Below are 27,962 nucleotides of genomic sequence, written 5' to 3'. Positions count from 1 at the left end.
ATTCAGGACAACTCTGAAAAATATAAACCCTCAGATACACCTGACCAAATAGGCTGCTTTGGTCCTGAACTGGCTAGGTGGCGAATTTACTGCTCTGCACTGAAGTAGGTGTTTTGATGACACAGTTCCAGCTCAGTTCTCAGTTCACATTTAACTGCCTCTGGATTGCTACAAGCTATTCAGCAGAAACTCAAAAAACTTCTCATTGTTTTTCTGCAAACATCTTATATTCCTGCCATGCTGGCATCTCAGCTTCGGTTGCACCCCTGCTTACAGACACGGTGCCATTTCATATGATGCTGCTTTCCACGGTTTGTAAGGGGTGCTGGATGATGATAACCTCAGCTGCAGTGCCCAGGCTAGTGAACGCTCACTTCTGATGAATACAAAAGAGCAGAGGTCTCTCAGTTCAAACTATCACAGGTTTTTTTGGATGAAGGGTCTGTATGACTGTGAGTTTCAGAAAGCGGCAGAGCAGATTCCAGGAAAGCAAAAATACCAGTGAATGAAACTCTGTGTATTTTGGCTGAAACATGGAAGAGAAAATTCCCAGTTGTTTATTTAACAGTATTCCCGTTGGGGTACCTACGTAACTACTACGTAACTACTGTGACTATGAGTAACTGTGAGCACTTATGTCACAATAATGTGATAGATTATCATGAAATCTGCTTTTAAGAGAACAACGTTTGTGTCAGGCAAACACCGCTCTTCTAAATAGCCCATGGTTATCTTGTGCAGTGCACAGTGAATAAAAAGTGTGTCTGACCAACAACGAGTATGTTCTTTCAATTAATAATAATAAAAAAATCAAATTATAATCTTAATGATAAATACTTCTCAAACCAAATATTTCTCAGTGAACATTTTTGCCAGACACCAGACACTCTCACTGCTCATGAATTACCTGAAGAGTACATTCCTATTTTGTATGACTGAGAATATAAAAATTTGGCCCTAAAATCTTTTGTATACAAAGACTTATGAATAGTTCACAAATAGCAACAACTTTTTCTCTGCTTCCGCAAAGAAAACGCTCAATCAGTTATATACTTACATGTAACTGTTCAAAAAGATCAATGGCATTTGAACAACCAAATCTCTCTATGTATAACCACGTCTCTACATTGAGCTGGTGTTTCTGCAATGTTCAGCATATGTAAAGTAGTAAAGAAGCATTAATTAGTATTACGTTGTTGTCATATAATGATTTTTCTTCAGTCTCAGAGCCTGAGCAGTAACACTCCCCGATGACCTCCTCAAGCACCAATGCAGAGATCATGCGCCTCCTCACAACCTGCTTTCTTCTATTCCCTTTCCTTTAAAATATTTCGAGGCTGAGGTAAACAGCACACAGAGAAGATGACATTTACTCTCTCTTTCAATGCATACAGGCTTTGAAGCAATGCAGTTGGGCTATCCGCCGCAAAAAATAGAGTCTGCTACATTTCAATTTGCATATGTTGAATGTGTTACTGGAGGCAACTCCTGTACCACTAAACTGATGCATTTCTGCTTCCCTGCTTAACACCTGTTGACTCAGTTTTATGCTTCACTTTACAGTCTGTCTTGGTAGCTCCTATGTGCAATGAACAGGATCCAACTAGATTTTTGTAGAGAAATGTAGAAAAAAAATCCCCAAATGTCCTTTACTGCTGTTTTCTGTTTTTTATGATAAGGAAGTTGTCACTGTGTCCAGAAAGGAGAGAAATGCAGATGCAAAAAGAACCATTTCAAAAGGCAGTTTTAGGAAAAGCTGTTATTCAAGTGTCTGTCAGGAGGATCAGGTACAACTGCTCTGCTCCATTAATTTTTAATCACATCTGGCAGCCGGTCTCAAAAGTCTATAAGACTTTATGATGCCTTGAAATTAAAAGGGTAAAATGTTCTCCTCCATCATTTTGGAAGAGATCAGGACATTAGCATCTGTAGTAAGTGTAAAGACTCTTCCAAAGCAGCCTTTAAGAGCTGTGCACTAACAGAACTGCTCAAAATATGGCAGTGGGTCGTGAAACCAGCAGCACCAGCACATTTTTATACCACACCCCTAAGGCAAATATGGCTTTCAGGGGATGAAAATATAAGAAAGGACAGCATCACAAGTGAGTCTCCAGGTATGTTAGGATGAAAGATTATCCTTAAGTGAAATATAATGCATAGTTTTACTGTGGGTTTTTTACTTTGGAATTATTTAAGAATTTGTTTCATAAATATTTTATCCATAAATATGCAAAATTCGTAAGGATTTTAATTCTCTTCTGCCAGCCTCCTCCAAAACAAAAATTTTCTACTGTAAATACCTGTAATATCCACTGAGAATTCAAAGCACACAGGATGGGGCGTCTACCTTGACTCCAAGTTGTGACATATGCAGAATGTTGTGTACATTAGAGGTGTAGGTTTTCACAGTAGTCATGGGGACTTCTAATTAAAGTGAATTTTCTTTAATATAAAGTACAACTGGGTACATTTAGAAACAATTTTAGTTTCTGACCTTATGTTTTCCCTAAAATCCTACATCCTAACTGTAGTCAGAATATTTTTCTAAAAGGCAGTCTCCAGATTGCCAAATTCTTTCTTCCAATAATTATTTTTCTAATATCATTGCTGCCTCCTGTTTTCTCAGGTAAGAATTTGGCCATCTATGCTACAGAAGCTTCCAGGAGCTCACTGCGATAACCTTACAGTCCTCTTTTCTTTTGTCCATTTTGGACATTTGCACTAAAATACTTCAGCAGGGAGATGAAATAGTTCATTTGCAATGAGCACATGCTACCTTGAGACTACCAGTTCTCTTAATCTCTTTAAAACATTTCCTAAAGATGCTATGTTGATTCAAATAGGTAAATGTATACCTGTCAACAAATAGGAAAGGTAGCCTGAAAGAATTATTGATTGGCGCACTATAAAGACAAGAGGAATAAGGGGCTGAGGGGAAGCCATAACAGAAGTATTCAAACTTGGACTCATATTGAATATGCCCCTAATCTGGTGAGATTTTGATTAAGTGCACATACTGGTTCATGCTATCCCTTTTAAAAATCTCCTTCTGTCCTTAGGTTAGGAGAGACTCTCTCCCTAAAGTATTTTGTCACTGCAGATGAAAACATAGTGCTTTACCTGTTAAATTCCCTACTCACCCACACTTCTTTCTGGATGAACACTCTGACACATGGAAACCCCTCATACCCCTCCTCACACTGAGAGAAGTTATATTTTCAAAAATCAAATTTAACTTCTATCATGTTTCTGAAAGAATAACATTGACGTTGCGTTTTTAATGTTGTGCTCCTTTATTCAGGAGGGTTATTTTGCTGCCAGACTGGGAAATGAGCACTGAAGGGCTTTCAGATTAATGCTCAGCGCCTTCAGGTTAGATGTTTTTTTCCAAGAGTGCTCTGGTCCCTGAGGGCATCCTGTGAGATAAGGATCTGACAGCCCAGGATGGTGCTTTGCAGTTTTCCCCCTGAGGAGATGCAGTATCACCCCAGATGGGCTATGCAGGGATGTCCAGCCGTGTGAAAACACACTAGAAGCCTCCTTTGATAAATAATAAATATGAGTATATTTTTATTACTGTTTTCATGCAGAAACTATACGACCTGCTGTGCAAATAGCAGAGTACATTCTTTCTGAGATTAACAACATTTTGGGTCAAGCTTTTCAAGCAGAGATTTCTCTCCTGAAGTGTGCGTGTACACAAGTCCTACTCGGTCCTGGAGTTGGTGCATATAAATTGGCATGAACTGAAAATCATTTTGCACGTGGAGTAAGACAGAGTTTCTCTCCCCAGTACAATCTAAGTCAAAACAATCTTTTTAGACTAGACACATTATACATTTGGGGTAAAAATTTCAAAGTGATGGTGCATTTCAGGACACTAAAGTGATATGATGTTAGATCCCCGCTCTGCACAGTTTCTCCCCACTGTGTACTGGGGGGACTGGGGAGACCCAGGTCTGCAGGCTGAATCCAGCCTCCAGCCACTACTCTCCTAACTCACACTTTCAGAAGTGATGACAGCACGAGAAGATCCTAAGCAAAGTGGACACTCTAAGGTCTACCCTGGTGTATTATGGTGGATCACCACAGAATGGAAGTGGGAAATAGTTATGCAGACTCAGACTGATAAAAACCTCTAGAGCAGCTGTAGGAGGAAGTTGCTTCAGGTCTGAAATCAAAGGATAAACTAAATTATAAACACTTCGGTGGGTTCCATATCCTAAATATTTTTGTCACTGTAATATATCAGACTTCTGTGACTTTTTGTGCCAATCTGATAATCAAGATGAAAACTAGTTTTCAAGAGTAGCCAGTAGCACCTCTGTATGTGCTTCCTGAATTGTCAGTTGCTGAATTCCCCCCAGATAGTTCAAGATCAGTTCCAAATGAATGGAAAAAATCTGCTCGTTCATAGTTAAACTACTTTTTTTTTTTTTTAATATGGAAGAGAACAATCTGTATGTGTGAACCATGATACTGTTGTAACTGCAGATGGGGAGACATAGAAGGAGATAGAAGGCTTAACAAAGCATTCATGAACTTCTAAAATTCTCCTTGACTATATGCACATTTTACTATAGTTTGAGATGCTACATATGAGTTTATTTATCTTTTAAATATTATTTAACAGAGTGTACATAGAGTTAAAAGTGTCAAAGTAGGAGATGACCAAACTGCCACTTTACAGGCACAATATACTGATATGACTTTAGCCATGTATAAGCTGTATAGTTGTTTACCATGCTTGATAAGCTCTGGCCAAATTAATCACTGGTTATCCATCTGCTGGGCTGGAATACATTAGGGATGAATTGGCAGGGTGAGTCCCATATTTTCCAACAATTTTTCACTATAATAATTTAAAATATTTTATGTCAAACCTAAAAATCTGTTCCTTACATGCCTGTCTCCACAATGCAATTCATAGAGCTTCACCTACTAATTTTCTCATAATGCTTTTAATTTCTGCTTGCATTACAGTCTTGCTTCCTAAGGAATATTCATGCCACCTGTCTCTCTGGGACACCCTCCTGCATCCCAATATAATTTCAGAATCTATTGGCCAGTTTCAGTCAAATCTGACAGGGGAGGCAGGTGTCAGAGATACTATGTTATAGAAAAGCTGGTGTTGGGTAGAGAAAAAGATGAAAATTAGTATTTCAGTAAGGGAAAGGCATTTGTGGGGTGACCCACTCTCCATGCGGAGAAGCAGCAGACAGCAGCACTCTGCATCAGCCACAGTATATGTTCTGCTTTGCCAACAAATATTTAAGGGATGGAGAAATATTTGGGAGTAGCATGCAGAGGGGAAGTAAGGGCTTGGTCTCAGTGAGGTGGAAGGAAGGAATCCAAATACATAGGAAACTAGGCTGCTCTGATGCTAGTGCTCAGACAGCAATTCATTTAGCTCAATTTTACAATCTTCTCAATGGCGAGAAATAAAGGTCAACCACTACTCATCACTGGGCAATAGGCTGCTCCAACTTTTGGCAGCTCCAAAATGACTCATATGAGGAACAAAACACTGCTGCATTCTTCACCAGTGTTGCAGAAGTGACTGCATAATGTCCTCACAGCATAATGCCCTCACATTGTCCTCATAGCCCCATTCCTCCCACCCCTTCCTTCTTTAGAAACTCCAAGAGAAGAAGATGCTGAGGGGCTGTTGCACCAAGTAGGAGCTCTGTAGTCTACCCCTGCCCTGAGCCATGTACTTGCATAGGTACAAAAAAAGTGCTACAGATTTACTATGGTCCAGCACAAATCTTTCTAGAAGAGATAACCAAAAATGAGGAAACAGTCATGTAGCCAATGAGTAGCCAGCTATTCCTGAAATACATATGAAGTCCAACATTACTGGAGACTCATCTGCTGTTCTGCAAACCATGTCACAACCAAAGGCTGTACAAAGCCCACCTTCTAACAATACCAGTCAAAAACATGTAATGCATCTACCAGAACAAAGCTTTTACTCAGCATTTTTTGTGGTGTGAAGGGAGAAATTTACAGAAGTGTTACTACTATTTATATTTCATCTCAGCCAAAATAAGAACCTTATTATAGTCAATACTGCTCAAATTTTCAATGACAAATGAGGTAGTACCTCACAGGGTTTACAGTCCTCACAGCAGGCGAAAAAAGAAAGGCTAAGAAACAAAAGCATGGAGACTTACGGATGGTCATCCTGTGAAGGCAGCAATTTAGCTCCTCTGAGTTAAATGTAGAAAATGTGAGCTCAACCCACTCGGACTGAGTAGAGCCCAGGATCTCCTCCTTCTGGGATGAGTGCTCTAATTCTTAGGTTATTATGCAAGAGGAAGATAAGTCACATCCATATTCAAATGAGTAAATGGATTCTAACTGCACGGAGGTGCCAGCATTTATTTCATATTGTTCCTCTATATTCCCAATGGAAGAGATATTTACTTAAATGAGGCAGATTGAATCATCCTTGGGTGGGTGGATGGATGGAGAGGGGGAACGGCTTTTCCCCTGCAGGTCTTCAGTACGCAACTGCTGCTCTCTTTAGACTGTACAAGGAATTTAAGCAGCTATGACAAATGGACTGGACCATCTGCTTAACCCCAAGTAACTAAGAGCTTGAATTAAAGGGACTAGGCTCCCCACCACGCACATTGCTTCTCTAGCAAATGCCAGCGTTTCTTGATTTTTCAGACAAACACCATGGTATTGCTAATTGTAATGGGCTTGACTTTCATCTGGAAAAAATTAGTCTTGTTGCTGCCAAAGACTGGCCCAGAAAATCAATGTAAAACTTCAGGATCCTTGCAAGAAAATGAGGCTCTGTGTTAGGTGGAGCCTGGTTGCTAGGAAGGCCTGTTGTTGAATGTTTTCATCAGAAACATTAAAAACATTATTTCACATTATGGTCTCTGACTTAGTATGGTAAACAGCCTTCAAAACCACAATCTAGTAACAGTGCCTTTGTCCCTGCTTGCCATCAATGGCAGACTATTTTCTCTTCCTTTTTTTTCAAAGTTATCCACAAAAATAAAACAGAATAAAAAGAGAAACCATGCACTCTTTCAAAGGCAGACATAATTTAATCTTTAAGACAGAGAACAGAAGAGTGTGGGTTTTCTCTGACTGTGGACTTCTTGTAATTTCACTGGAGATAAATATTTAGATAACGAATGGGATATTTAATTGTCAGGAACTATTATATTTAAAGAAAGTGCTAGAGATTTTCAGTCTTGTTTTCCTATGTGTGTTGACAACCCATTCCCATCATTTACACTCTGTATGACATATAAATACAATCACTGCTATAATTTGTAAATTGTTAATATTAGGACTGTAGGGATGGCTATGCTTTCAGCTCTATATAAAAAAGACAGCTTTTGCATCAACATTTGGCTGAACTTCCATTACATTCCCATCCGTTATTTGTACTCCTTCTCCATGGCCTCCCTATTTTTTTTCTCATTGCTCCCCTGTCTGATTTGATCTGGGAGGCTGCACACCCTGCCTGCTCTTGGCTCCTGTGATCTTCATAAAACATGAAACAAATAAACACAGAGGAGGAAAGGACAAAACCAAAAGCAGGGGGATTTTTGGAATATCTCCAGCTGTCATGTAATCAGGCAATGGCACCATCTGAACCAAGGCGTGGTTTCCCTCCTGTCCTGTCTATCCAGTCCTCTCCTCAGTTTGTGTGAAAATGAAAGGTTTTCAGGTCAGGACCATGACTTATAATAAATGTGTCCAGCATGAGGGCAATAGGACAAGAGTTTGTTAAATGCTACTGTCCTAAGTCAGGAATGAGCCATTAGACCTGACAAACACACAATGGGTAGAAAAAGAGTAAAAGTTTCTTGAGTTCCAGGAGCTACTTTCAGTATTATTTCAGATGTGCTCTTATTTGAGTGTGAATTTTCCATATAGCTCAGCTTACCTAAGTGTCAAATAAATTCTATCATAATACATAGTTCAAAGAGATCTTGCGAAGTATTACTAATTGGAATTTGAAATCTCTGGAGGAAAACCACCATGCAGTCTAATAACTGGAACTTCATGGACAGTCTCCAGTTAGTTAACAGTCAAGCTACAGATAAGATACTAGGTTAACAGATACAGGAAAAGAACTTTAATAAGTTCTATGATTCTATGAATAAGAAATCCATGTATCAGTAGATGAAGTATTAAATGACTTCCCTTATCAGCATGCATTTGTCAGACTTTCTTGGGTTTTGTGTACAATCACAGAACCACCTCCAAAAGGATCGAAAGAATCTTATTTGTCATATCAGAAAAATAATTACTCAGAGAATAAGAAAATAAAAGCACTTCTCACAAAGAAAAATGAACTTGCAAGATGATGCAGCTCTGAAACAAATTATATATATTCTACTAATCAATAAGATACAGTTGCCAAGGCAACACTGACATCAGAAAGTGAAATATAGAGGTCCGTCTTACATAAACACATACACATACCAATATGTTATGTGAACTTTTGCAATCTAGCAGTGACTTCAAGGAAAAATATGTTTTTACAAAAGAACACATATTTTCCCAGGCTTGATAGATTCTTGTGTAAGAGCTTTTATGAGATTTTAGACAAGTTGTATTTTGTTTGGTAGGCTTTGTTCTAGTTCTTTTCTTACGGGAAACAAAGAAATGTTGTGAAAATATTGCTTTCAATGAAAATTAATTCTCTCTGTTAAAGTGATTTAAAACATTGACAACTAGATGGGACAAGAAACTCTACCAAAGTATTTGAATACCAATCCTGAGCATAGTTAGGGATAAAAACTTTGAATTGCAGATCCTGTTTGTATTATATTATTCAGATCTCAAGGGACAAATTCTCAGTACGAAGACTGTAAATAAGAAAGGATTTTTTTGCACGCTACGTACTATTCTTATTATATGAGTCTTTAACTAGAAAGCTCAGTTCTGCTATGTTATTCAACAGCTACGATAATCCCACTGAGCTGAGTGGAATGAATCCCAGAATGAGATGATATTGAGGATGACTATAGGTGATACCAGCCAGCCCCTTCTAATTAATTTGAATAGTTCAGGATATTATTTCATAGCTCACCACCAAAGCTTCCTCAGTACAAATGTAGGTTGCAGGTAGAAGCTACTTCTGAGCTGTAACTAAATAAAGCTCAGGTTTCCTAGCAATGGTCTCAACTTGTTGCCCCCTTTTTGCAAAAATCATGGACAATACCCACTGGTCATAGGATACCACCTCATGGCTCCCTAAATTACTGCTCATGTTTCACCCATCTGTGTGCTCAGACACCTGGAGCTGGGAGATATTTTCCTAATTTGGATGTCATAGCAACCAGGGCTGAGGAATTAAGTCAGAACTATAGCTGTCTATTGAATTTGCTCTGGAAGCTCGGGTGGGTAATATAAATGTCATATAAATAAATAATATGAAGCATGAGGGTGTTTGACTGCTGCCTTAAAGGTCTGCCAGCATGCTCATTATCCGTATCAAGCTTTTAAAACTATATTTTCTGAAAAATGATTTTCAAACAATTTTTCTAAATGAACTGGTTTAGCTCATTCAGCAGCCAAGTTCACTGAAAACCTCCAAAGGAGATATCCCACTCAGATCTGGGTCAGCCTCCTAATTTTCAGTTTAGTTAAAACGTGAACTTAACTCATTATGCAGCTTTCTGAAATGTACTTCTAATGACAAACTCGTGGTGTTTTTACAAAGAACTGGGAATACGGGACAGCATTTTCAGGTATGTATAAGCAATTACAGTCCAAACAAAATAGTGTCTTCATTTCTCATTGGGTTAAGTGATGAGTAAATGGATGGGTGATTACCTCTTCTATTAATTTGGATGTATAAATTAGACATGTTCCTACAGGCCTATGGTGATTTAATGCACTATGCGAGTGCTAAATATCAACATACATCTGTACTTTGAATTCAGTGGCTCAGAAGCACAAGAGAGGTACACACTATTGTACCACATTCACTCGTGTTCACCTGTGTGTGTATTCCCGCAAACCAAATTAATACAACAGAGCTGCCCAACTGGGTCATTAGCCACTGGTGGAAGGGACTTGATAAATTAATATCTTCTGAACAAACAATTTGCTAAATCCTTCTTCTCTGGCAGGCGAGGGTTTATATGCTGCTCTAGGTGTCCAAGCTGCTGGGACACAAAGACACAGGAGAGACACAGAGAGATGAGCAATGCCTGGATGCTATGCTCTGCTGTGCTGAAAAAGAAAATGCAGAGGAGCTTTTTGGAGTTGGGGTCTAGGGTGTGGGCATGGGGCCCCAGCAGAGAGTAAGGGAAAGCTCCAAGTATTTCCCCAAAACTAAGCCAGGTGGGACCGTGTTGTGACTTTTCCACTGTACATCAGTGCTCATGGCTGGTAAAGGGCTGTCATTCATGGTTTTCATCCCTGTTCAAAGCCTGCAAAACAAGTGCTCAAGCAAATAGTACTTCTATTTTCCCCAAAGTCATCTCCAAATGGAAGGGCCATTTCCTATGGAGTAGGTTAGTCGAGCCTTCGCTTCTCTCAGCAGTGCTCCATGAAGATGCTCCATCCACTAACCCCTTCTGCAGGACCACTAGCTCCCATTCACCTTCTGCCCAAACTATTGGCTATGTCAGCAGATTTCAAGAACTGAGACAGCCCTAACCAGTGATTTCACAAGACTTTCCTTTTCATTTGCTATTCAGTAACTCAGTACCACCTCCAAAAGACAGCTACTGCTGTTTGTACCTGCAAGTGGAAGACCACCTCCACAAAAGTCCTCCCAATCAATCCTTTTCTTTTGTCTATAATGTCCACAGATTTAACAGAAGCTTTTATGTGACACAGGATGATGATGTTGTTTTATTGAGTGCACTTGCCTTCAAAAGCATCAATAAATCAACAATCCAAAGGTAATTAAGGAACAAAACAAAGCTAAGGGCTTGATTTAAATACGCATACCCCAGTACATTGAGGACTCAACCTCAGCCCATCCTGTCTGTCTCTCTGTGCAAAAATGTTCTTCAAGCAACAAGTGAGCTTAGCTCATCTGGATATGTCCAGTGGCTGGAAAGAGAGTTTAATGTAGCTCCCCCAGCTTTTATCTGCTTAAGTCAGAATCCTATTATTGTTTTAACTTTACAATCATTTAATTACAGCAATGTCCTAGCCAAAAAAAATTGCCTGGGTGGCCTGAATATTATACCTCCATATTTGTTATGAGATGACCTTTCTGCTGAGTTCAAAAACCCATTCTTGATCACTTGATTTGGGTGGGAGTTTTCCTTGTGAGGATTATGAGTACATTACAAGCACAGTCTACTTGATTTATGCACAATTTTTCACTGAAGGTACAAAACAAGTAGCCATCAACTTAATGCCACTTAATGCTGAAGGCTTTAAAGGGTCACACAAAGTCATCCTTTTTATGGGACAGCAAAAAATTCACAATTCTAGGTTAGGGTTATAAATGAATAAGTAAATCACTCATGCATTGCACTCTGTTGGCCCCTACTCTGAACTCTTTTAGTACATAACAGTTTTGCTGTTACTGTATGTCCTGTGCAGACATTCAGTGGGAGGTTTTATAATGTTCCACAGCCTACAGAGGTCTCTTTTTCTTTCTTTCTTTCTTTTTTTTTTTTTAAATCTAATTTTCTGGTTTTAATGTATCTGATAAGGAAAAAAGAGACAGCTGTAGCAATATCATCCAGCCTATGTTTTTCATGTACTATATAATAAAGTAAAAAAGGACAACATTTATTAAAAAATGGGATAATAATGTGCAGTGTGTAGAATATGTTCTGAGATATTTTACCTTGAAGACATAGTGCACTCAGGAAGGCACCTTCGTGGTGGCCACATGAAGGATGTTTTCAGGTAATGAAGAGACTTAAGAGCTGACTAATAAAAATGTAGGGACTGTGAGGGCAGTAGCCAAAATGGCTGGACCCTAAGCACACCATCCGACAAATGAGGAAGGGTTGGGGGCTGGTAGTCTCTAAACGTGCTTCAAGTGACCAGGAGAATGCAGTCCCATTGAATGAAGAAACAAGTTTTCATTAGCTTAGACCACTTTTTTCCCCCTCCTACCTAAATGCAAGATTAAAGGAAGACACTGGACTTAAACTGGATCTGTTTGCCAGCACTATCTCATTGCAAGTGCTCTTGATGAGGAAGATGGTTCCCCTTTGGGACACCAAGACAAAGGCAGATCTTCTAAAAAAGTCACCAGGGCACTAGATTTGCTCTGTGTCTCAGGGCAGGTCAGTGGCACATCCAAGGAAAAGAACCGATACCTTCACCTGAAACCCATGGCACTACCTACTGCCCTCCTCAATTAGATCTACCAAAAACCAGGCAAGGCTCAAACTCAATTAATCAAGAGCAAAACCAGCTATCCCTCTGGGATTGTCCCAACAAGAAACTGTTCCGTGAGAGGACAACCAAAACGTAGTAGTTGAAAAGGAGGTCGAAAAAATTAAGAATGTAGAAAAGGTTACAATTAGTCTAAATTCCTGTAAACTTACAAATCAGAGGTCAACACATGAGTAACAAAGAGATGTCTGATAGCCATAAGCACATCCTCAACAAATAAACAGACACAGAAGATGAGTGCACATCAAGACAACATGATGACCAGTGAAGCCAAAGAATTTCAGTGGGCTGAATGACACTACAGGGCAATAGCACAGGATGCTGTTCAGAAGGGAGGTGATGCCAGGTTTATTCCTGTTTAAGCACAGGACTTATAGCTCCTACCAAAGTGATAAAAATACTTGACAAATACGTGAAGCTTCCTTGGCAGTTGGGGTAAAGTAGAAGAACTTGCTTGCTTGCTTGCTTGCTTGCTTGCTTGCTTTCCCACCTTGTCAATGAAGAAGTTCTTGACTGCACTAAGGGTTATGCCTGGGAAACTGGATGTGAGACACAATATATTTTTCTTTCTCCAGGTTTGTTATGTAACCCTGCATTGGACTTCGCATTGTAACCATTAATAGAGGACCCTGTGAAGAGATTGATGAGTACAAAATGAAGTAGTATTGTCAGTTGAAAAATTCATTTTCTCTCTGTTTTGGTTAAACCTCAACACAGTAGCGCAGTACTGACTAGGAAACATATACCCCCACTCTTATTTCATCATATGAAAATGTTGGCACTGTTTCCTTGCAACATGAAAGCAAACGGCTGTAGATATGCCTGGTATATAACAAGCAACTGCCATGCTGTGATGTGGGGTGAACTGATTTGAAAAGAAACACCTTGACAGACAGACAGGCAAAGCACACACAAATATTAACAGCAAGGTAAAGGAAATACACTGATGTACAGCGTATCCTGGTTGTCTCTACCATGTGTGACAAACTCTTTATTCCTTACAAATAAAGAAACACTGGGAATTGCGGCTACTTTAGCAACAAACATCAGAAGAAAAGTGTATTCTAGCGTGCAGACCTCATTTGCAAGAGCGGGATGAGCCATTTCAGCAAGCCCTGCACACTGAAAACAGACTTTTCCCCCAGACTTTTCATGAATTCTTTTGCTCTCCTTCACCATCAGCCAAGCTACCAGCAGGCTACAGAGACCTGGATTCATTTCTGTTCATTCTTCCTCAGAGTTCTGCAAATCATAATTTCCAAAACGTGCCCAGCACTAGTGTAAGCAGAACCCACATTTTTTAGCTCTCTGGGACCCAGAAAAAAAGAAGCAAACCTCTGTCTGTGTGTAGCAGCAAAAGCGGTGGCAGGACATGCTGGGCTGTCCAGCATGGTCTGGTCCCCTTGAGGGTGCCAACAGCCCTGATCAGAACAGGATGTCAGGATAATGTAAAGAATCCACTTTTTTTTTCCCCCAGTTGTCCCTGCCATCAGTCACTCTGCCCCCTCCCCCTAAGTAAATGAAATCAATCAGCAGGGATTTCTGTAAAATACATAAAACAGTCATCTTCCAGACTCTACCAGAAGATAAATGGTTCCAGACATTGGACTGCAGCCATTTTCCCACACATGCTACAGTGTTTTGTCATCCATATTGGGCCATAATAGTGAGTGGGTTTTGGTTTGTGTTTTGTTTTTTTTTTCCCTCAGTCAGCAGCCAATGCTTCTGCTTCTAACTGTACATTAAAACCACTGCAACAAGCGTAATTTTTCTGTACAATTTGTAACAGAACAGTTTAGTTCCAAGTAATACAGTCTGGGGTCTTGTACAGAACACTGTCACTTTTCTGCTACAGCTAATATCTCCTCATCACTCCCAGCTGGAGCTTCACAAACCTTTTTGGGATTAAAGCATATCACCCCAAATACGAGACACCGAACTGAAACGAGCATGAAACTATGAGCATTGCATCCCTTATCTGAGAAGCTGCTAAGAAGAAATAACAGGATTGCTTACAATATCTCACAGTGGCTTTTGTGCTGGTTTCAAATAGGGATCTGAATATGTGACAAAAGATACATCACAATGTGAGTTTACTATTAATGTTAACATATTTTAAAGCAAGTCCTTAATCTGTGAACATAAAATGCACTTTGGAAAGAACCATGGGGCTTTTTCATTATTAAGAAATGTGCAACTGAATTCTATCCTTAATTAAATCATGAGTAATTTTATTAACTGCAGTAGACTTAAACCTGACTTACATCAGTGTAAGTGAGGGTAGGATTTAGCCCCGGGCTGTTTATACACTGTAGTTCCAGTTAGTTTAGATCTATTTGGGTGGGAAATCCTTTCCCCTTTCCAGAAAAAATATTCTTGCCTACCCTTTTTAACCTCGCAACTGATGCCAAAGCAGTCTTTTCTTCTACGATATTTTTCAGAAAGGTTACAAACAAATCTTATCCTCCACAGGAGGTGACCTTATTAAACAAAACCACCCTTTGAAGTGAGGGACACCAGCAGTTTTAAAGTTTGTTTACAAGTTTTTAAACAAGCCACCTCGAACAGATAAGCTTATTTACATCTTAAAAATAAATAAAAACTTTAAGTAAAAGCTATTTCATAAAGGAGCTAGTTATGTCTGTTTTCAAAGCTGAAAATCCCTTCCAAACAGTACTAGCTGCAGTATAGAAACTTACTGTCCACAGATATCCTTGGGCTTCACTGTACCTTTGAACCAAAATCACTTTCTTCTGTACTTCATTTTCTGCTCTCTTGAAATCGGATTCCCAGCTCCTGACAGATGGCTCCTCTGTCACCGAGTGTGGCTTCCGCCTCCTTATCACTGCCAGCTAATGCTTCCACGATGCTTCGCTGTTCTCTGCGGAGCTGTGCTCTACATCATTTCTACTCTGATCAATGCTCCGCTCAGTTTTAGGTTGGTTTCTAGTCCCGCCTCCTGCTCTTGAAGAAACGAAAACTCACAGCTGGATTTTCTATAAATCATCCCTTTTAACAGTGGCTGAGCAAGTATGGCAAATACTACAGCTAAGACCTGCTGCTCTATTTGAAACTTCAAAAACAATTCCTCATCTTAATGATGCACACATGAAAGTTAATCATGTACTAAAATCACTAATACTGAAAAATAGTGGCCGCATAATTGTGACCTTCAGGGCTTAGAAGCTGATTAATGTAATACAAAACTCCTCTCTGTTCCAGAGGGGGAATATGGTAAAACATACTGCCTCCATGAACTGCTTTATGTAATGTTTCGCTTTGAACAGGAGCTTGTAATTCTTACAAAGATAAATTAAAATTTACAATACAGAGCTTTTTGACAGACTAACCCAGCATACACACTGTTTAGGCTAGCACCTCTAAGCTTGAAAGAGCCTTTGCCATCATAGCAGCTCTTTTGAAGTGTGGGCAGGAAATACTTTTATTTTCTGCACAGCGCTAAGTGCACTATTCAGCGCTGAACTCATTATCATGTTTAACAAAGTGTGGAGTATAAAAGCAAGGTGGTACCATAAAACCAGTGCTACGAACTTTGTTCCTATGAACAGAGCAAAACAGAGCTGAGTTTCTGTAAACTGTAAATTGTTTTAATCCTCCGCCCTCCAGATCTTCTTAAGAAACTGTGCTGTGGAAATGAAAAATGACTGGGCAGATCTGGATACAGTCTGAATAGGCTGAAAAATCCTGAGGTTCTTGGGTTTTTCTATGGTGAGAGCCGCATCCCAGCTGAAAGTGTCGGCAGGGCTAAAACCGACTCTTCCTTGCTAAGAGCTGACCATGTTCCGGTGGCACACAGGGTCCTCTGACCGCTGCCCAAGCTGAAGAGCAGCTGAGCTGCTGCTCTGGGCTCCACGAAGGACCCTTGAAGGTTCAACTCCACCAGCATCTCAGGAAGAGTGGGAGATATGCCATGAGCAGCTTCTCCCCGGCTGTGCCGCTCGGCTCCCAGCAAACAAGGACCAGGAGCTGGAGCCGGGCAGCTGCGTCGCCGGTCTTGTATGAGTGGATCTCATCCCTTTTTGAGGTCTCTTCTGCCCAACCCTAATGTGTTACAAAACAAAGCAGTAAAACACCAAAAAAAGCACTCCTGTCCACTTACACCAGCTCTCTAACCACTTCATTACATGCCCTGCCATTCTCACAAGTTCAGTTTTTCCACACCATAGATACCTTCACGGGCTTCTGTCAGATCCCGTTTAACTCTCTTTTTTTCCCTAAGCTGAAGAATCCCATCTGTTTCGTGCCGGGCTTTGCTGCCCACCCCTGTACGTACCACTGCTCCCATGAGTGATGCAGTTAGCCCTTTAGTTCACATGGTAGAAGCTGATGTTACAGCACCCGAGGCCAAGCTTTTCTCCCAGTCTGTGACTGCCATTTGTGGAAACGGGAAAATATTCTCATTTTCTTTGCTTACAATACTGCAGACAGTAACTGAGGTCAGTCAGTTGTCATCATACAATCTGACAGCTCTCCACAACCATCACATGAGTGGCCTCCTGCACACAAAAATTTGAGAACAACTACCCTAGACTAGTTTCCAGATGGTAACTAGCCAAGCAGCCTAAGAGAAAGGCACATGGATTAAGTAGCCAGGAAGGCTCTGAGCCGAGGGCAGCACCACTCTTATGGAGCTACTACTCTCTTAATCAGCAGCAGTAAGACATGGGTCCTGGGCCCCTGTCCAAGCAGCTGTGACTCAGATTTGAAGTGCTGCAACGAGAGTGCTCTCCCGTGGATGCACTGGCTGATCAGTGCCAGTAGCTTGATGGCGGAGAGTGAAACATGCAGGGGAGAAGCACCATCCCTGCACCAGATCCAAATATGTAATGGCAAATACAATTAATCTGCTTTCCAGGTGCTGCAGTACATTCAAGACTTATCAGCTGTCAAAGCACACGACTGATTAAAATTACTTGCTTGACCTTTAAAACGCACTTGAAAATCCATAAATGAGACCAATCAGTGGTACTTACCCATTTGAATAATAACAGAATTTTGAATCTCTAGCAAAGGCTGGAAGAGAAGATTAAAAGCTTGATATCACAGTGGGACATGCACCATATGAACCTGGGATGGCGCTCTTTGAAGGACTTTTACAGAGCTTTTTGTCTACTGCCTGGAGTATGTTTATGCTACATAGAGCAAGATTTGTTCTTTCTCTGCCTTGAGACTGTTGACCATCATCTGAATAACAAGAAGAAAAGCCTGCTGCAGGTGAAAAGAAATATATTTATTCTACATGGTCCTTCATGTGCTTTAATTCCAGACAGTACACTGAGATCCTCAGGGATGAATGGGACAATCTGCTCCCACCACTAGTGAGTGTCCAGTTCACAGGCTCAAACTAGACTAAATACACAATAAAGCAGCAAAATGTGGTGGCAGAGATGTTGGTTTACCAGGACTGTTTGTCTCTGCAAATTTTCTCCTGTTAGACCACACTATTTGCTAATTGTGAACACAGCCCTACAGTAGCCACTGTTGTGCAGATACTGCAGCCCTCCATTCCCCCTCACCTGGAGACACTCATGAGATCTGCTAAGACTGGATACCAGATCTGACTGCCACAAAAAATCAGAGAGTACTTCCCAAACTGTGACTTCCTAGGTCAGGTACACAAGGTCAAACATTTCTAATTAGTCTCATTATCATTTTAAAAAAGCTTAGAAAATGTCATCTGAAGTGAAAGACTTGGACAGCTGTAGATTTAGGATCACAGAATCATAGAACCATAGAATAGTTAAGGTTGAAAAGGACGTTTAAAGGTCATCTAGTCCAACCCCCCTGCCATGAGCAGGGACATCTTCAACTAGATCAGGTTGCTCAGAGCCCTGTCCAGCCTGGCCTTGAATGTCTCCAGGGATGGGGCATCAACCTCCACGCAACCTGGGCCAGTGTTTCACTACCCTTATTGTAAAAAAAATTCTCCTCATTATTTCTAGTCTGAATCTCCCCTCTTTTAGTTTAAAACTATTACCCCTTGTCCTGCCATAACACACCCTACTAAAAAGTTTCTCCTCATCCTTTTTATAGGCTCCTTTTAAGTACTGAACGGCCTCAAAAAGGTCTCCCTGGAGCCTTCCCTTCTCCAGGCTGAACAAGCCCAGCTCTCTCAGCCTGTCCTCACAGCAGAGCTGTTCCAGCCCTCTGATCATTTTTTGTGTCCCTTCTCTGGACCCTCTCCAACAGGTCCATGTCTTTCCTGTACTGAGGGCTCCAGAGCTGGAGGCAGGATGATCCCTTGCCCAGGTGTTCAATAAGCAAGAAATCTCTGCTGGGGAAGAGCTTAGGGTGCTACAGCAGATCTTCACTTGGGTCTTCTGATCTGTAGCCTCTTCCTCTGCTGACACTTGCAGAATCTCCAGAAGAAACATGAGCAAACATTTTGGTACATGGACTTTTGTCAAAGACCTTTCACCTTGGTGTAAAGAGCTCCTTTGCAAGGAGCTAGAACTCCATCCAAGGACCTTTAGTGCTCACAGACACTGTGATGAAAGTATGGCAGAAGGAGCCACTACAGAGTTCATGGGCTCTGGTGAAAGTCTGGCCTGCCTTATTCTTAGAAAATGCTGGATCATAAAATCACAGGGCCCTGGGGTAATTCAGGTTAGAAAGATCCCTAGGAGGTCTCAAATCCAACAGCCCCTTTGGTGTTCTGGCCCTGCTGAAACACCAAGTTCACAAATAGTTTCATCTCCCCACAACCACACTTGTAAATAGAAAAGCTTGGCCTTCCCAGTGCAACCAGGATGGCTATGCCTGCTTGGCCCTGGACTCTTTTCAGGAGTTGAATAAATTTAGTATATCAAGCCTTCTACCAGGAAGCTGCTGAGGAGAGAACTTTTATTAGTTTAAAGGCACTCTGACTGCAGCGTATTTGTTTATAATGTGGTAAACAGAACCATTAAAAACCTTATATTTTACATCATAAAACTCTTAGGATACTCAAGAACACATTATTTCTTCTTACTGTCAGAGTTTGCTTTGCTAAGACAGCATGCATGAGCAGCTAGATAGACTTGGAAACACCTTGCGCCCCTTGAGAAGAAGCAACAGACATGAGGATGCTGCTGTAGGCATGAGCAAGATGAAGATGCTCACAATATCTCACAATGAATCTCACAATATCTCCTCCCCACAGCTACTCTGCAGCTTTGCTCCTCTGGTGGTAATGAGCTTCATTTTCAGATGAAAGTTCTTCACAGGTGGGCTACACAGTCCTCCAGCATAAAGGCTGTTTTCCCCTTGTTGGTGTTTACCCTCCAGTTGCAGGGAATTAGAACAGCCTTGTTCTGTCCACGGACAGGAGACTAAAACACAGCCACTGTTTCAGTCTTCTTTGATAAAATAAGTTATTTCCCCTCTAACAGCTTTTCTGTATTCACCACCGCAAGCTGAACAGAGGATGGATCATGGGGAACAAGAAAAGAGTGCAGCATTGCAGATGGGACCCACAGTGCCATGTACTCATGTCTCCTGTGGATATACATTGCTGGATGGAGCTGACGGTTGGGCTGCCTTGTCAGGCCACGTTTTGCGAGCAACTGGCAATTATTCTCCAGTCTGCAAACACATTCAATCAAGCCTTTGATCTTCTCCGTCCTTCCCAACTGCCAGTATTTCCTGCCACCATCCCCTAATCACGGTACCAGGCCACCGATAACCACCGCACAACCGCAAACCCAGCTGCATGCAGAGGCAGGGCACACAGAGCCAGTGCCCCATTGCTTGCAGCTTTCCTTTCATCCTGTTTTATTATTGCATGTCCTGGGCTAACCCTTGCAGATTCTGGAAGAAAACTCAAGGCAAAGGTTTTATTTTGTGCTACCAGGACCAGGTGAACCCTGTCTTCAGGTTTGCCCTACAGCACACTCATTTTTTTCCTAAAGGTAATGAGACTTTGAAAAGTTACAGAGATGAGGGAATATAAAGTGCTGTGTAACACAAATATGCTTTCAGAAGTAAAAAAAAAAGACAAGGGGAAAGGAAAAATAATATCCAGGTTATTACTGCTTGAAATACTGCATAAAAATCAATATTTCAAGGCAAAATCAAAAGAAAAAAAAAAGAATTGGAAAGTTCCAATCTAAAGCAGAAAATTGTAATGATAACATGTTGATTTGGGATATTTTTCCTGGGCAGTTTTCATGCAGCAGATGCTCTTACCTAAGACTGCCATTTCCCAAAGGCATCCTGAACTATTTGTCATTCATTTACTATTGCAGTGGTTACATAAAGTAGGACAGTTGTACTATCTCCACCTGATGAGAAAGCCATACACTTTTGCATTTTAAAATAAAACACATTCTTTGAAGGATCAAAATATGTATTACCTAACTTATTTTTCAGGAAACCCTCTCTCATTTATACTTGGTACTCATTTAGCTTTTCAGAGTCTTTCTCCTGCTGGAAAATCTGTGGAGTTTACATGGCATATCTCTAAATCACGTGTTCCCTTTAATAGCCAATATAAATGTTTTTCAACTCTAAACTCTACAGTTTGAGTCTCACTTAAGAAAGTCAAGCAGCGCCTCTCTGTTTTACTCATCACGCAACCGAATGACTGCTGATCTACCCGCTTGCCTCGCTGCAAAGCAGGGGCTCCCAGAGCCCAGCCCAAACCAGTTCACTTTGGTTTGATCCAACGTGGTCATAAATCCCACCCTGATTCCCAACACTCTTCAGCAAGCTCTGTTCCTCAATATTTTTCCCTTCTCGGGGACCAGCAGTCTCATGCTTAATTCAGCAGCATCTCCTCCTTGCCCCTCTGCTCCTGCAGGCTGGGACCTGCGAGAGCATGGCCATGTGTTTCTGCTAATGTGATCCTGTGGGACAAAGCATCTCCAGGGCCTCCAAAATGTCATTTACTGCACTTAAATGACAGTAGCCCAGTTTAACATGAGGTTCAGTTCATGCATGGCAGAGACCCAGTATTTCGTTAGTTCATTTGAATACTTCAAAGAGCGCAGAAATAACAATTCTTGGAATTGCTGCATGAGTCAAACTTTTTAAAAAGTTTATATTAAAATGTGAATCACTGGCTTGCTTCAGGGGAGGAAAAAAATCTTGTTTTCAGCAAAAAGCTAATTGGTTGTCCTGAAAATCAGTAATTAAAAACACCACTAACAGACAATAATCATCTGGAGTGCTAATTTCCTTCTGTACATAAAAGACTTAAAAAGAACAGAGTATGAGGGAAATGTTCAGTATCAGCATTTGCCCCAAGACCCAATACACCCAGGGGCTGGCTTGGGATCCTCCCTGCAGGGAAATGAGAGCTAGAAAAGTCATTTTAGTTGCTGCAAAGAAAAGTTGGATTTCTGAAGCTATATGCCTGCACCACTTAAAATGACCTCAGTCACAAGCAAACCTGAAATGTCACCCTGAGGGACATCATCACCATCGCTATCATCCCCCATGCACGTGTCAGATAGAAGTGCCACCACCCTGGGCAGAAAATGCAGCTGCTATTTGCAACTATACAAGACTGGAAACAAAGAATATGGTTTCCAAATTAAACAGCAGGAGTAATTTCTGTCGACAGGATGTAATTACTCCTCTTGTAAAAGAGCTGTGGAATGCTTAATGGCTTCAAGCACTAATACCTATGGAAACAGAGCGTTCCCCAAATACACAGCCAAGCCCTAGCTTACTGCTGGCCTGGGGAGCAGCAAATGGCCAAGGACACATCCTGTACTGCCTAAAACTTCCAGGGCCTCCTTCCAAATACTGCTCTAGCTGGACTGTTGAAGTTTCTGAAATCAGGTACAATCACTGCCCAGGGTGAAACTTCTTCTGTCTCTCACAGGAGCTGTAGTTAACACAATGACTGTGCCGCAGCCTGAGGTATAGATTTTCCACCATCATATCTCAGTGCCAGGTCTGTGACTATTTCAGGTAATTTATCTGACAAGACTACTGTATTCCCAAGAGCCTTGTTTATAAGCAGGCAGGATCTGAGACCACATAAAATATATCAAAGTAAATGCAGTAGGATGTATGGCATCTTGAAGTTGACATGCTTCTGATATTAATTTTCCTAAGGTCTGATGAAAATACATTTTCAGATCAGAAATAAGAAGCAGCACGTAAATGCACAGATGTTTTAATCATGGTCAGAACATTCCCAGCATCCAAAAGCCTCTTCATGGAAAGTGTGTTGGGTGGAGTATGCTAGGCCTTAAATACCCTATGGCAATTCAACCCTTACATTTATATGCAAAAATTCATAACCATACGTAGGAAAACAGACAAGCAGAGCTCTCCACAAACAGTTCTCCTGTTACAAGTTTTTTACTGGCTACACTAGTGCAGTCTAGAGCTTAGCAGGAAATGAGTGTCCAAGCACCTCCTCTTTCATTTCTACCAAAAATATTAAGTTTTCACAGCACATCCACACGCCTAAGACCTCTAGTCTCCTTCAACGAAACCAAGTCCAAACAAGGCTGGGAGGCTTACCTCACCTCTTGCAGACTATCACACATTTCCCAGAGATTTTAAGGTGGGATTCATTAAAATAAAGAAAGGTGCTGCTTATCACAGGAGAAGATTGTTTCTAAGCAACAGGAAAAGACAAAGTTTTCTGCACAGCCCTGCCTCAAACATCAGCAGAAAAAAATGCTTACGTGCTGACAATTCATCTGAGGAACTGCTCTGGAGCTTAGCAGACCATAATCAAGATATCCGAGGTTTATTTTGAACAAGCACTTAGGGGAACAGGCATGAATTCTTGATGTTAGTGGTGCCAGTCAGTGTGTGATTCTCCCATCCTCACACCAACTGATGAGAAAGCAAAGGAGTCTGGTTTGTGACTGTTTCAGAGCATAATATTTCTTTTTTAAATATGTAAAGACTCTTTTTGAGCAAAATTTAGTGTGCTTGAGGTATGAAACAGTGTATCCCTGACCTTTCAGAAACCCAGAGAACTAATGTTTGCTTTTTTGGTAAGTTATGTTGTTGACAAATTGGTTTTCTTTCATCACATACATGTACAAAAATCTTTACTGATCATATTTCTATCACCACTGTCCTCCAGATCTTTCAGCATACATACCTTACAGAGGGGCAAAAAATCAAAGGAAAACAAAGGAAAGAATCAAAGGAAAACAAAAAAATGGCAGTACATCAGGCAGCTTTAGGCACAGAAAAGAATGGATTTTCCCAAGGTCATTTCCTGCAAAATGAGATTTGCTTTAAGGGTCTTGATTATATAGGTCAGTGGTGGGAAGCTACCTGGACACGTGAGGCTGTGTTTACAGCCAATGCAGCCAAGACAGAAGCCACTAGTGGGTCTTAGAAACGAAGAACCCAAGTGCAAGGGAACAAAGAAAAGGGATTTTTCAGAAGAGTCAGACAGTGAGATTTGATTACATTTACAACACTTTACTCTCTCCTAAGATGGCCCCAATTAGACATATTTTTGTGTACCAAAAGCATATGATGCCACACTAGGCCTTGTCATCCTCTTGGCAAAAGCAACAAACACTTCCTAGCACAAAAGGGCCACACTGTGGTTTTGTTTCAAACATCACTTCCAGGAAAAATGAAGGAAAAAAAAGAAAAATTCTGCGCAAGATATTCTGTACCCAAGGACAAAGCTGAATGGTTTCAATGTGAGTAATTTTCAATCTTCGCCGGCTTGGCATTTGTGGTATGAACTCTGAAAAGTCATTACCAGTAATTTTGTCATTTCAAGTGTTTGTAACGCATGAGAAATAAGTGCTTTTAAAATGAGAAGTCAGATCCTAACCACTTGAGGGACACTTACAGATCACCTACCTACAATTTCAACATAAAACCATTTCACTGTGTTTAAATAATACTTTCAGATGCTTTAAGTAAAGCAAGACATCCAACCTCGGACTTGAGAAAGAGGCTTTCAAACAGAAATGAAATGCAACAAGAAGTGAGACACGATGAAGGCGATGATATGCATCCCTCTTGTTCACTTGGAGGACTGTTATTTTGTTGGATTAATCCCAAGTAAGCCTACAGTCCAGCCATCTTTTCTCTCTTTATTACAGCAAAGTAAGAACAGGGAGCAAAGATATCACTCGTGCAACCATTTGTCAGGAAAGCTTTTCTTCAGTTTAAGTAATCTAATAGATTTATGGTTAAAGGAATATTCATTCCTTTATTCTTCCTGATGTATGGGAACAGCTTGTCTGAACTCTGATGAAGAATCTATGAACTTCATTTGTATGTGCTATATTTTAATGAGTGCTGTTATAAACTAGTCTGAATAGGGAAGATAAACCAGAAAGAAAATACAAGAATTGTGTCTTCCCAGCACCCGTTTAGATTTATAAGTGATGAAGCTGTGTGCTGTGATCATCTGGGCAGTACCAGCAACCTGGAGTGTCTCCCGTCTCCCTTCCCAGCAGCACTGACAGTGCCGCGGAAGAGACGTGATGTTCTTTGAGTCTATACACTAACCAAATTATCAAATAAAATTAAGGATGAGGACTTCCGTGAGCACGTGTACAAATAAGGCTGATTCAAAACAGATTTCCAAGCAGCTTTTTCCATACGTGTAATCTCTCTTCAATGCTGATTTTTTGGAGACTTGTGGTGTGTGGAGCTGCACAATAACAGCCTTCCTGTTTGAAAGAGTGCTAAAATTCTCTTTGACACAGGCACATCTATTGACACAAGCCCTAGAGGCACCGGTTGTGAAATCCCTGCACCTCTGTCAAATTAACCTGAAATCAGGCTCCAGATTTACTGAGGGTGTGAAGTAGAGACAGTGCACGCAGAGGCAGTGTTTGTATAAACCCCGTTTCCATAGGGAACCAGGGAAAACATAGGCTTTAAAAAAAAAAAAAAAAAAAAAAAAGAAAAAAGAAAAAAGTTTTCCATGGATTTCTGTAGTGTCTGAGAAGTCCTGCAGCTCTGGCCGTTGCCCGCTAGAGGCCGTGAAGCCCTTATGCCTACCCTGGCCCCAGCCGTGCGAACCCACTGAAAGGAGGTGAGGAATGGCAAACACCAAAAATGGGAAATTTTTTCTTCTGGCATTAAAATCGTAAAATCTCGTTTGTAGAGCAAGGTATCCTGCCTTGGCAGGCCAGCGGGAGCAGCAGGATCTACTGCGGGCAGCCAGCTCTGCTCACCTGCAACAGGACATCCTGGAGGAGGAGGAGGAGGAGGATGATGAACAGTGCACAGTGCGGCTGGCTGGAAGACAGCTACTCCTCTGTGATAAGCCCAAGGTAAACAGTGAGTAGTAAAACATAATGGGCCACTTTTAAAACCAATTCTTCTTCCTGAGCATCGCTCATAGGGCCTGGCAAGCTGCAGCAGTCAACTGAAAGGATGTCAAACATAAGCAGGATTTAACGAGCGGAGTTTGCTGGAGGACTGAAGCAACAAACACATGTGCACAGATAAACCATGGTGAAGGCTGGTGTGGGGGCAGGAGACCTAAGGATGTTTCTTGGTCTGCCAAGGAGTGCAAAGGGATAGTATAAGCAAAAGAAGCAATACTGGCAAAAGCTCACTTCCTCCAGTTTCAACTGAGTTAAACTGGTGTTCACTGGGTTATTCACATCACACCCCTGTGTGAGCGAGACGATGAAATCAGCGAAAACTTGGAGACGAGACCTGCACAGAGCTGTGCTCTAAGGGAGGACATTCAGTCCTGACTTCCTCAAATGGCAAAGGAAGACAGTCTCGCAAATCCTAGGGCTGGAAATCAAATCGAAATGTCTTCTTCCAAACTTAATTTGTGACAGGTTATCTAGAAACCCACAAAAGGTCAATGTAGATCAGATTATTCCTTGCAGTTATTGATTGCCTTGCTTTCTGCAATGTTGAATTTCATCTGCCGTTGTGCTGTTCATATACCTAGCTTAATTATGTCCTTTTCAAGTCCCTTTATCTTCTGCCATCTGGATTAATTAAGTACTTTTGTATCTTCTGCGACCTCTGACATGTTTTCCACTTTTGCCATAGATCATTAAACAGCACGTCACACGATTACTAAAATGAAATTTCAGGGCAGCCCAATAAAAACCAACGACTTCAGTGAAAATGTATATTTATGCCTCTTCCTTGCATTGCCCTCAAGTACTTGGTAACCCTGTGGTCATATATTCTATTGAGATTTGGTGACTGTGGGTTTAAGTCCCTTTTGGTTGGTGGGCAGATACCTCGTAGTGTCAAGGTATTATGCAAACTGTGATTGCCACTTTGCCCTTTGATGGCTGTGATCAGGTAGACATTATCCACACACAACTTCAGCAGTCCAGGGTGGAAGGGGATTTTGGCTTTTGTGTTTTACAAGGATACTTAGTGGTAGCTGTTGATAAGTACTCAGGTGCAGGAGACAGTGTTTTGGCTGATGGCCCCTTGCTGTGGTGGGCTGAGGCCGAGCCCTGTCCCCACGCGGGCTGATGGGGACCCTCTGGCCATGGTGCTTGGTTTGTCCCCAGGCGATGCACAGGGATGGCCATGCCAGAGCTGACGTGGTGCCTGCAGCTCCTGAGCAGGAGGCCTAAACCGGTGAGCCGGGAAGCACTGTGCAAAGTGGGGCCCTGAGCAATTCCTGTGACTGGTCCTGTATCAAAGGAGGCTAAATAAATATCAGACAGGTGTGGCTGCATTCATGAAGAAGACAGATTTTTGTTAAGAAGATAGAATTCTGTTGTTTTTGTAGCAAAAGAAAAATGTGGGAACTGGTGTGAGCATCCTTCTACCTTACAAAGGAGACAGGGAGGGAGGGGGGGTGCCTGGAAATGGGGAGGTGCATCCCCACCTCACATTTCCAGCCCCAGCTCTGCTGGGCATCACACAGCCCCTCTGGCCAACGCTCAAGGAGAAGCTGGGTCCTTATCTCTAACATGTTCCACTTAGCAGGCGGCCCTGAGAGGAACCCCAGGTGTTCACATACTTTCTAATCCCATTAGGGCTCTTTTAAGGCAATTTTTTTTTCTGATGTCACAGAAGTTACACTTAATGGGTTTGCAGTTATTAGGCAGTTAGAAAAGTTATTTGTAGTTTGTGATTTGCTGCCAGAAGTTTAGCAAGAGACAGGCAGTGAAGTCCTTGTGAATCCCACAGCTGCTGCGACTTTTCCATATGAGGAAGGAACAGTTGCTTGAGGCATTTTAGAGACATGTAAGAACACAGGAACAGTTTATTAATACTGAAAGTGAATTTGCAATTACTGAGAGCAGATGGCCAGCTCACACAGCGAATGAACCTTAAACCATCTAGACTTACGGGACTACTGCAATCATTGAAACAGTACCAAATTCACAAAAAGAAGTCCTATGTGCTCACAGTCAGAAGTAAGCTCAGAATTGGATCCTATATACAGTAGCATAAATCCAGATAAGGCTGTCAATATTAAACTGAGTCAGTGGATTTACCTCAGAGTAATGCCACTTGTTTTTACTTGTATACATAACTCTCATAGCCTCCAAGGATAAGCTAAAATAATAACGACCTTAATAAAATAACTATATCAGCATAATTAATAAAGCTAGGAATCAAGCTAATCCTCCCTCGTACCCCTGCAGCTCTGCTGTATCAGAGACATGGTAGCAGCATTAACAAGAATGGAAATACAGAGCCGAAGTGAA

At 41.3% G+C, this 27,962-nt stretch overlaps 1 protein-coding gene across 6 annotated transcripts in view; it reads right to left on the bottom strand.

The window, feature by feature from the left end:
- Positions 1-27,962, bottom strand: part of STARD13 (StAR related lipid transfer domain containing 13) — a gene marked incomplete at its 5' end in the record, with an annotated part of 310,017 nt that overhangs the window by 61,956 nt on the left and 220,099 nt on the right. The window contains one exon of one of the 6 annotated variants that reach the window (XM_082046433.1): positions 15,060-15,254. The exons of 4 other annotated variants lie outside the window; for them this stretch is intronic. Coding sequence is in view for 1 of the 2 variants with exons in the window: in XM_082046432.1 (XP_081902558.1) it covers positions 6,177-6,186 (10 nt within the window). Of the gene's footprint in view, positions 1-6,176; positions 6,581-15,059; positions 15,255-27,962 lie in introns of those variants that run through there. One more of the 6 variants, XM_082046432.1, reaches the window with a different exon arrangement.

The sequence above is a fragment of the Streptopelia decaocto genome, assembly GCF_964273445.1.
Source record: "Streptopelia decaocto genome assembly, chromosome: 1".
NCBI lineage: Eukaryota > Metazoa > Chordata > Aves > Columbiformes > Columbidae > Streptopelia > Streptopelia decaocto.
This window is presented reverse-complemented; position numbering and strand designations above follow the sequence as displayed.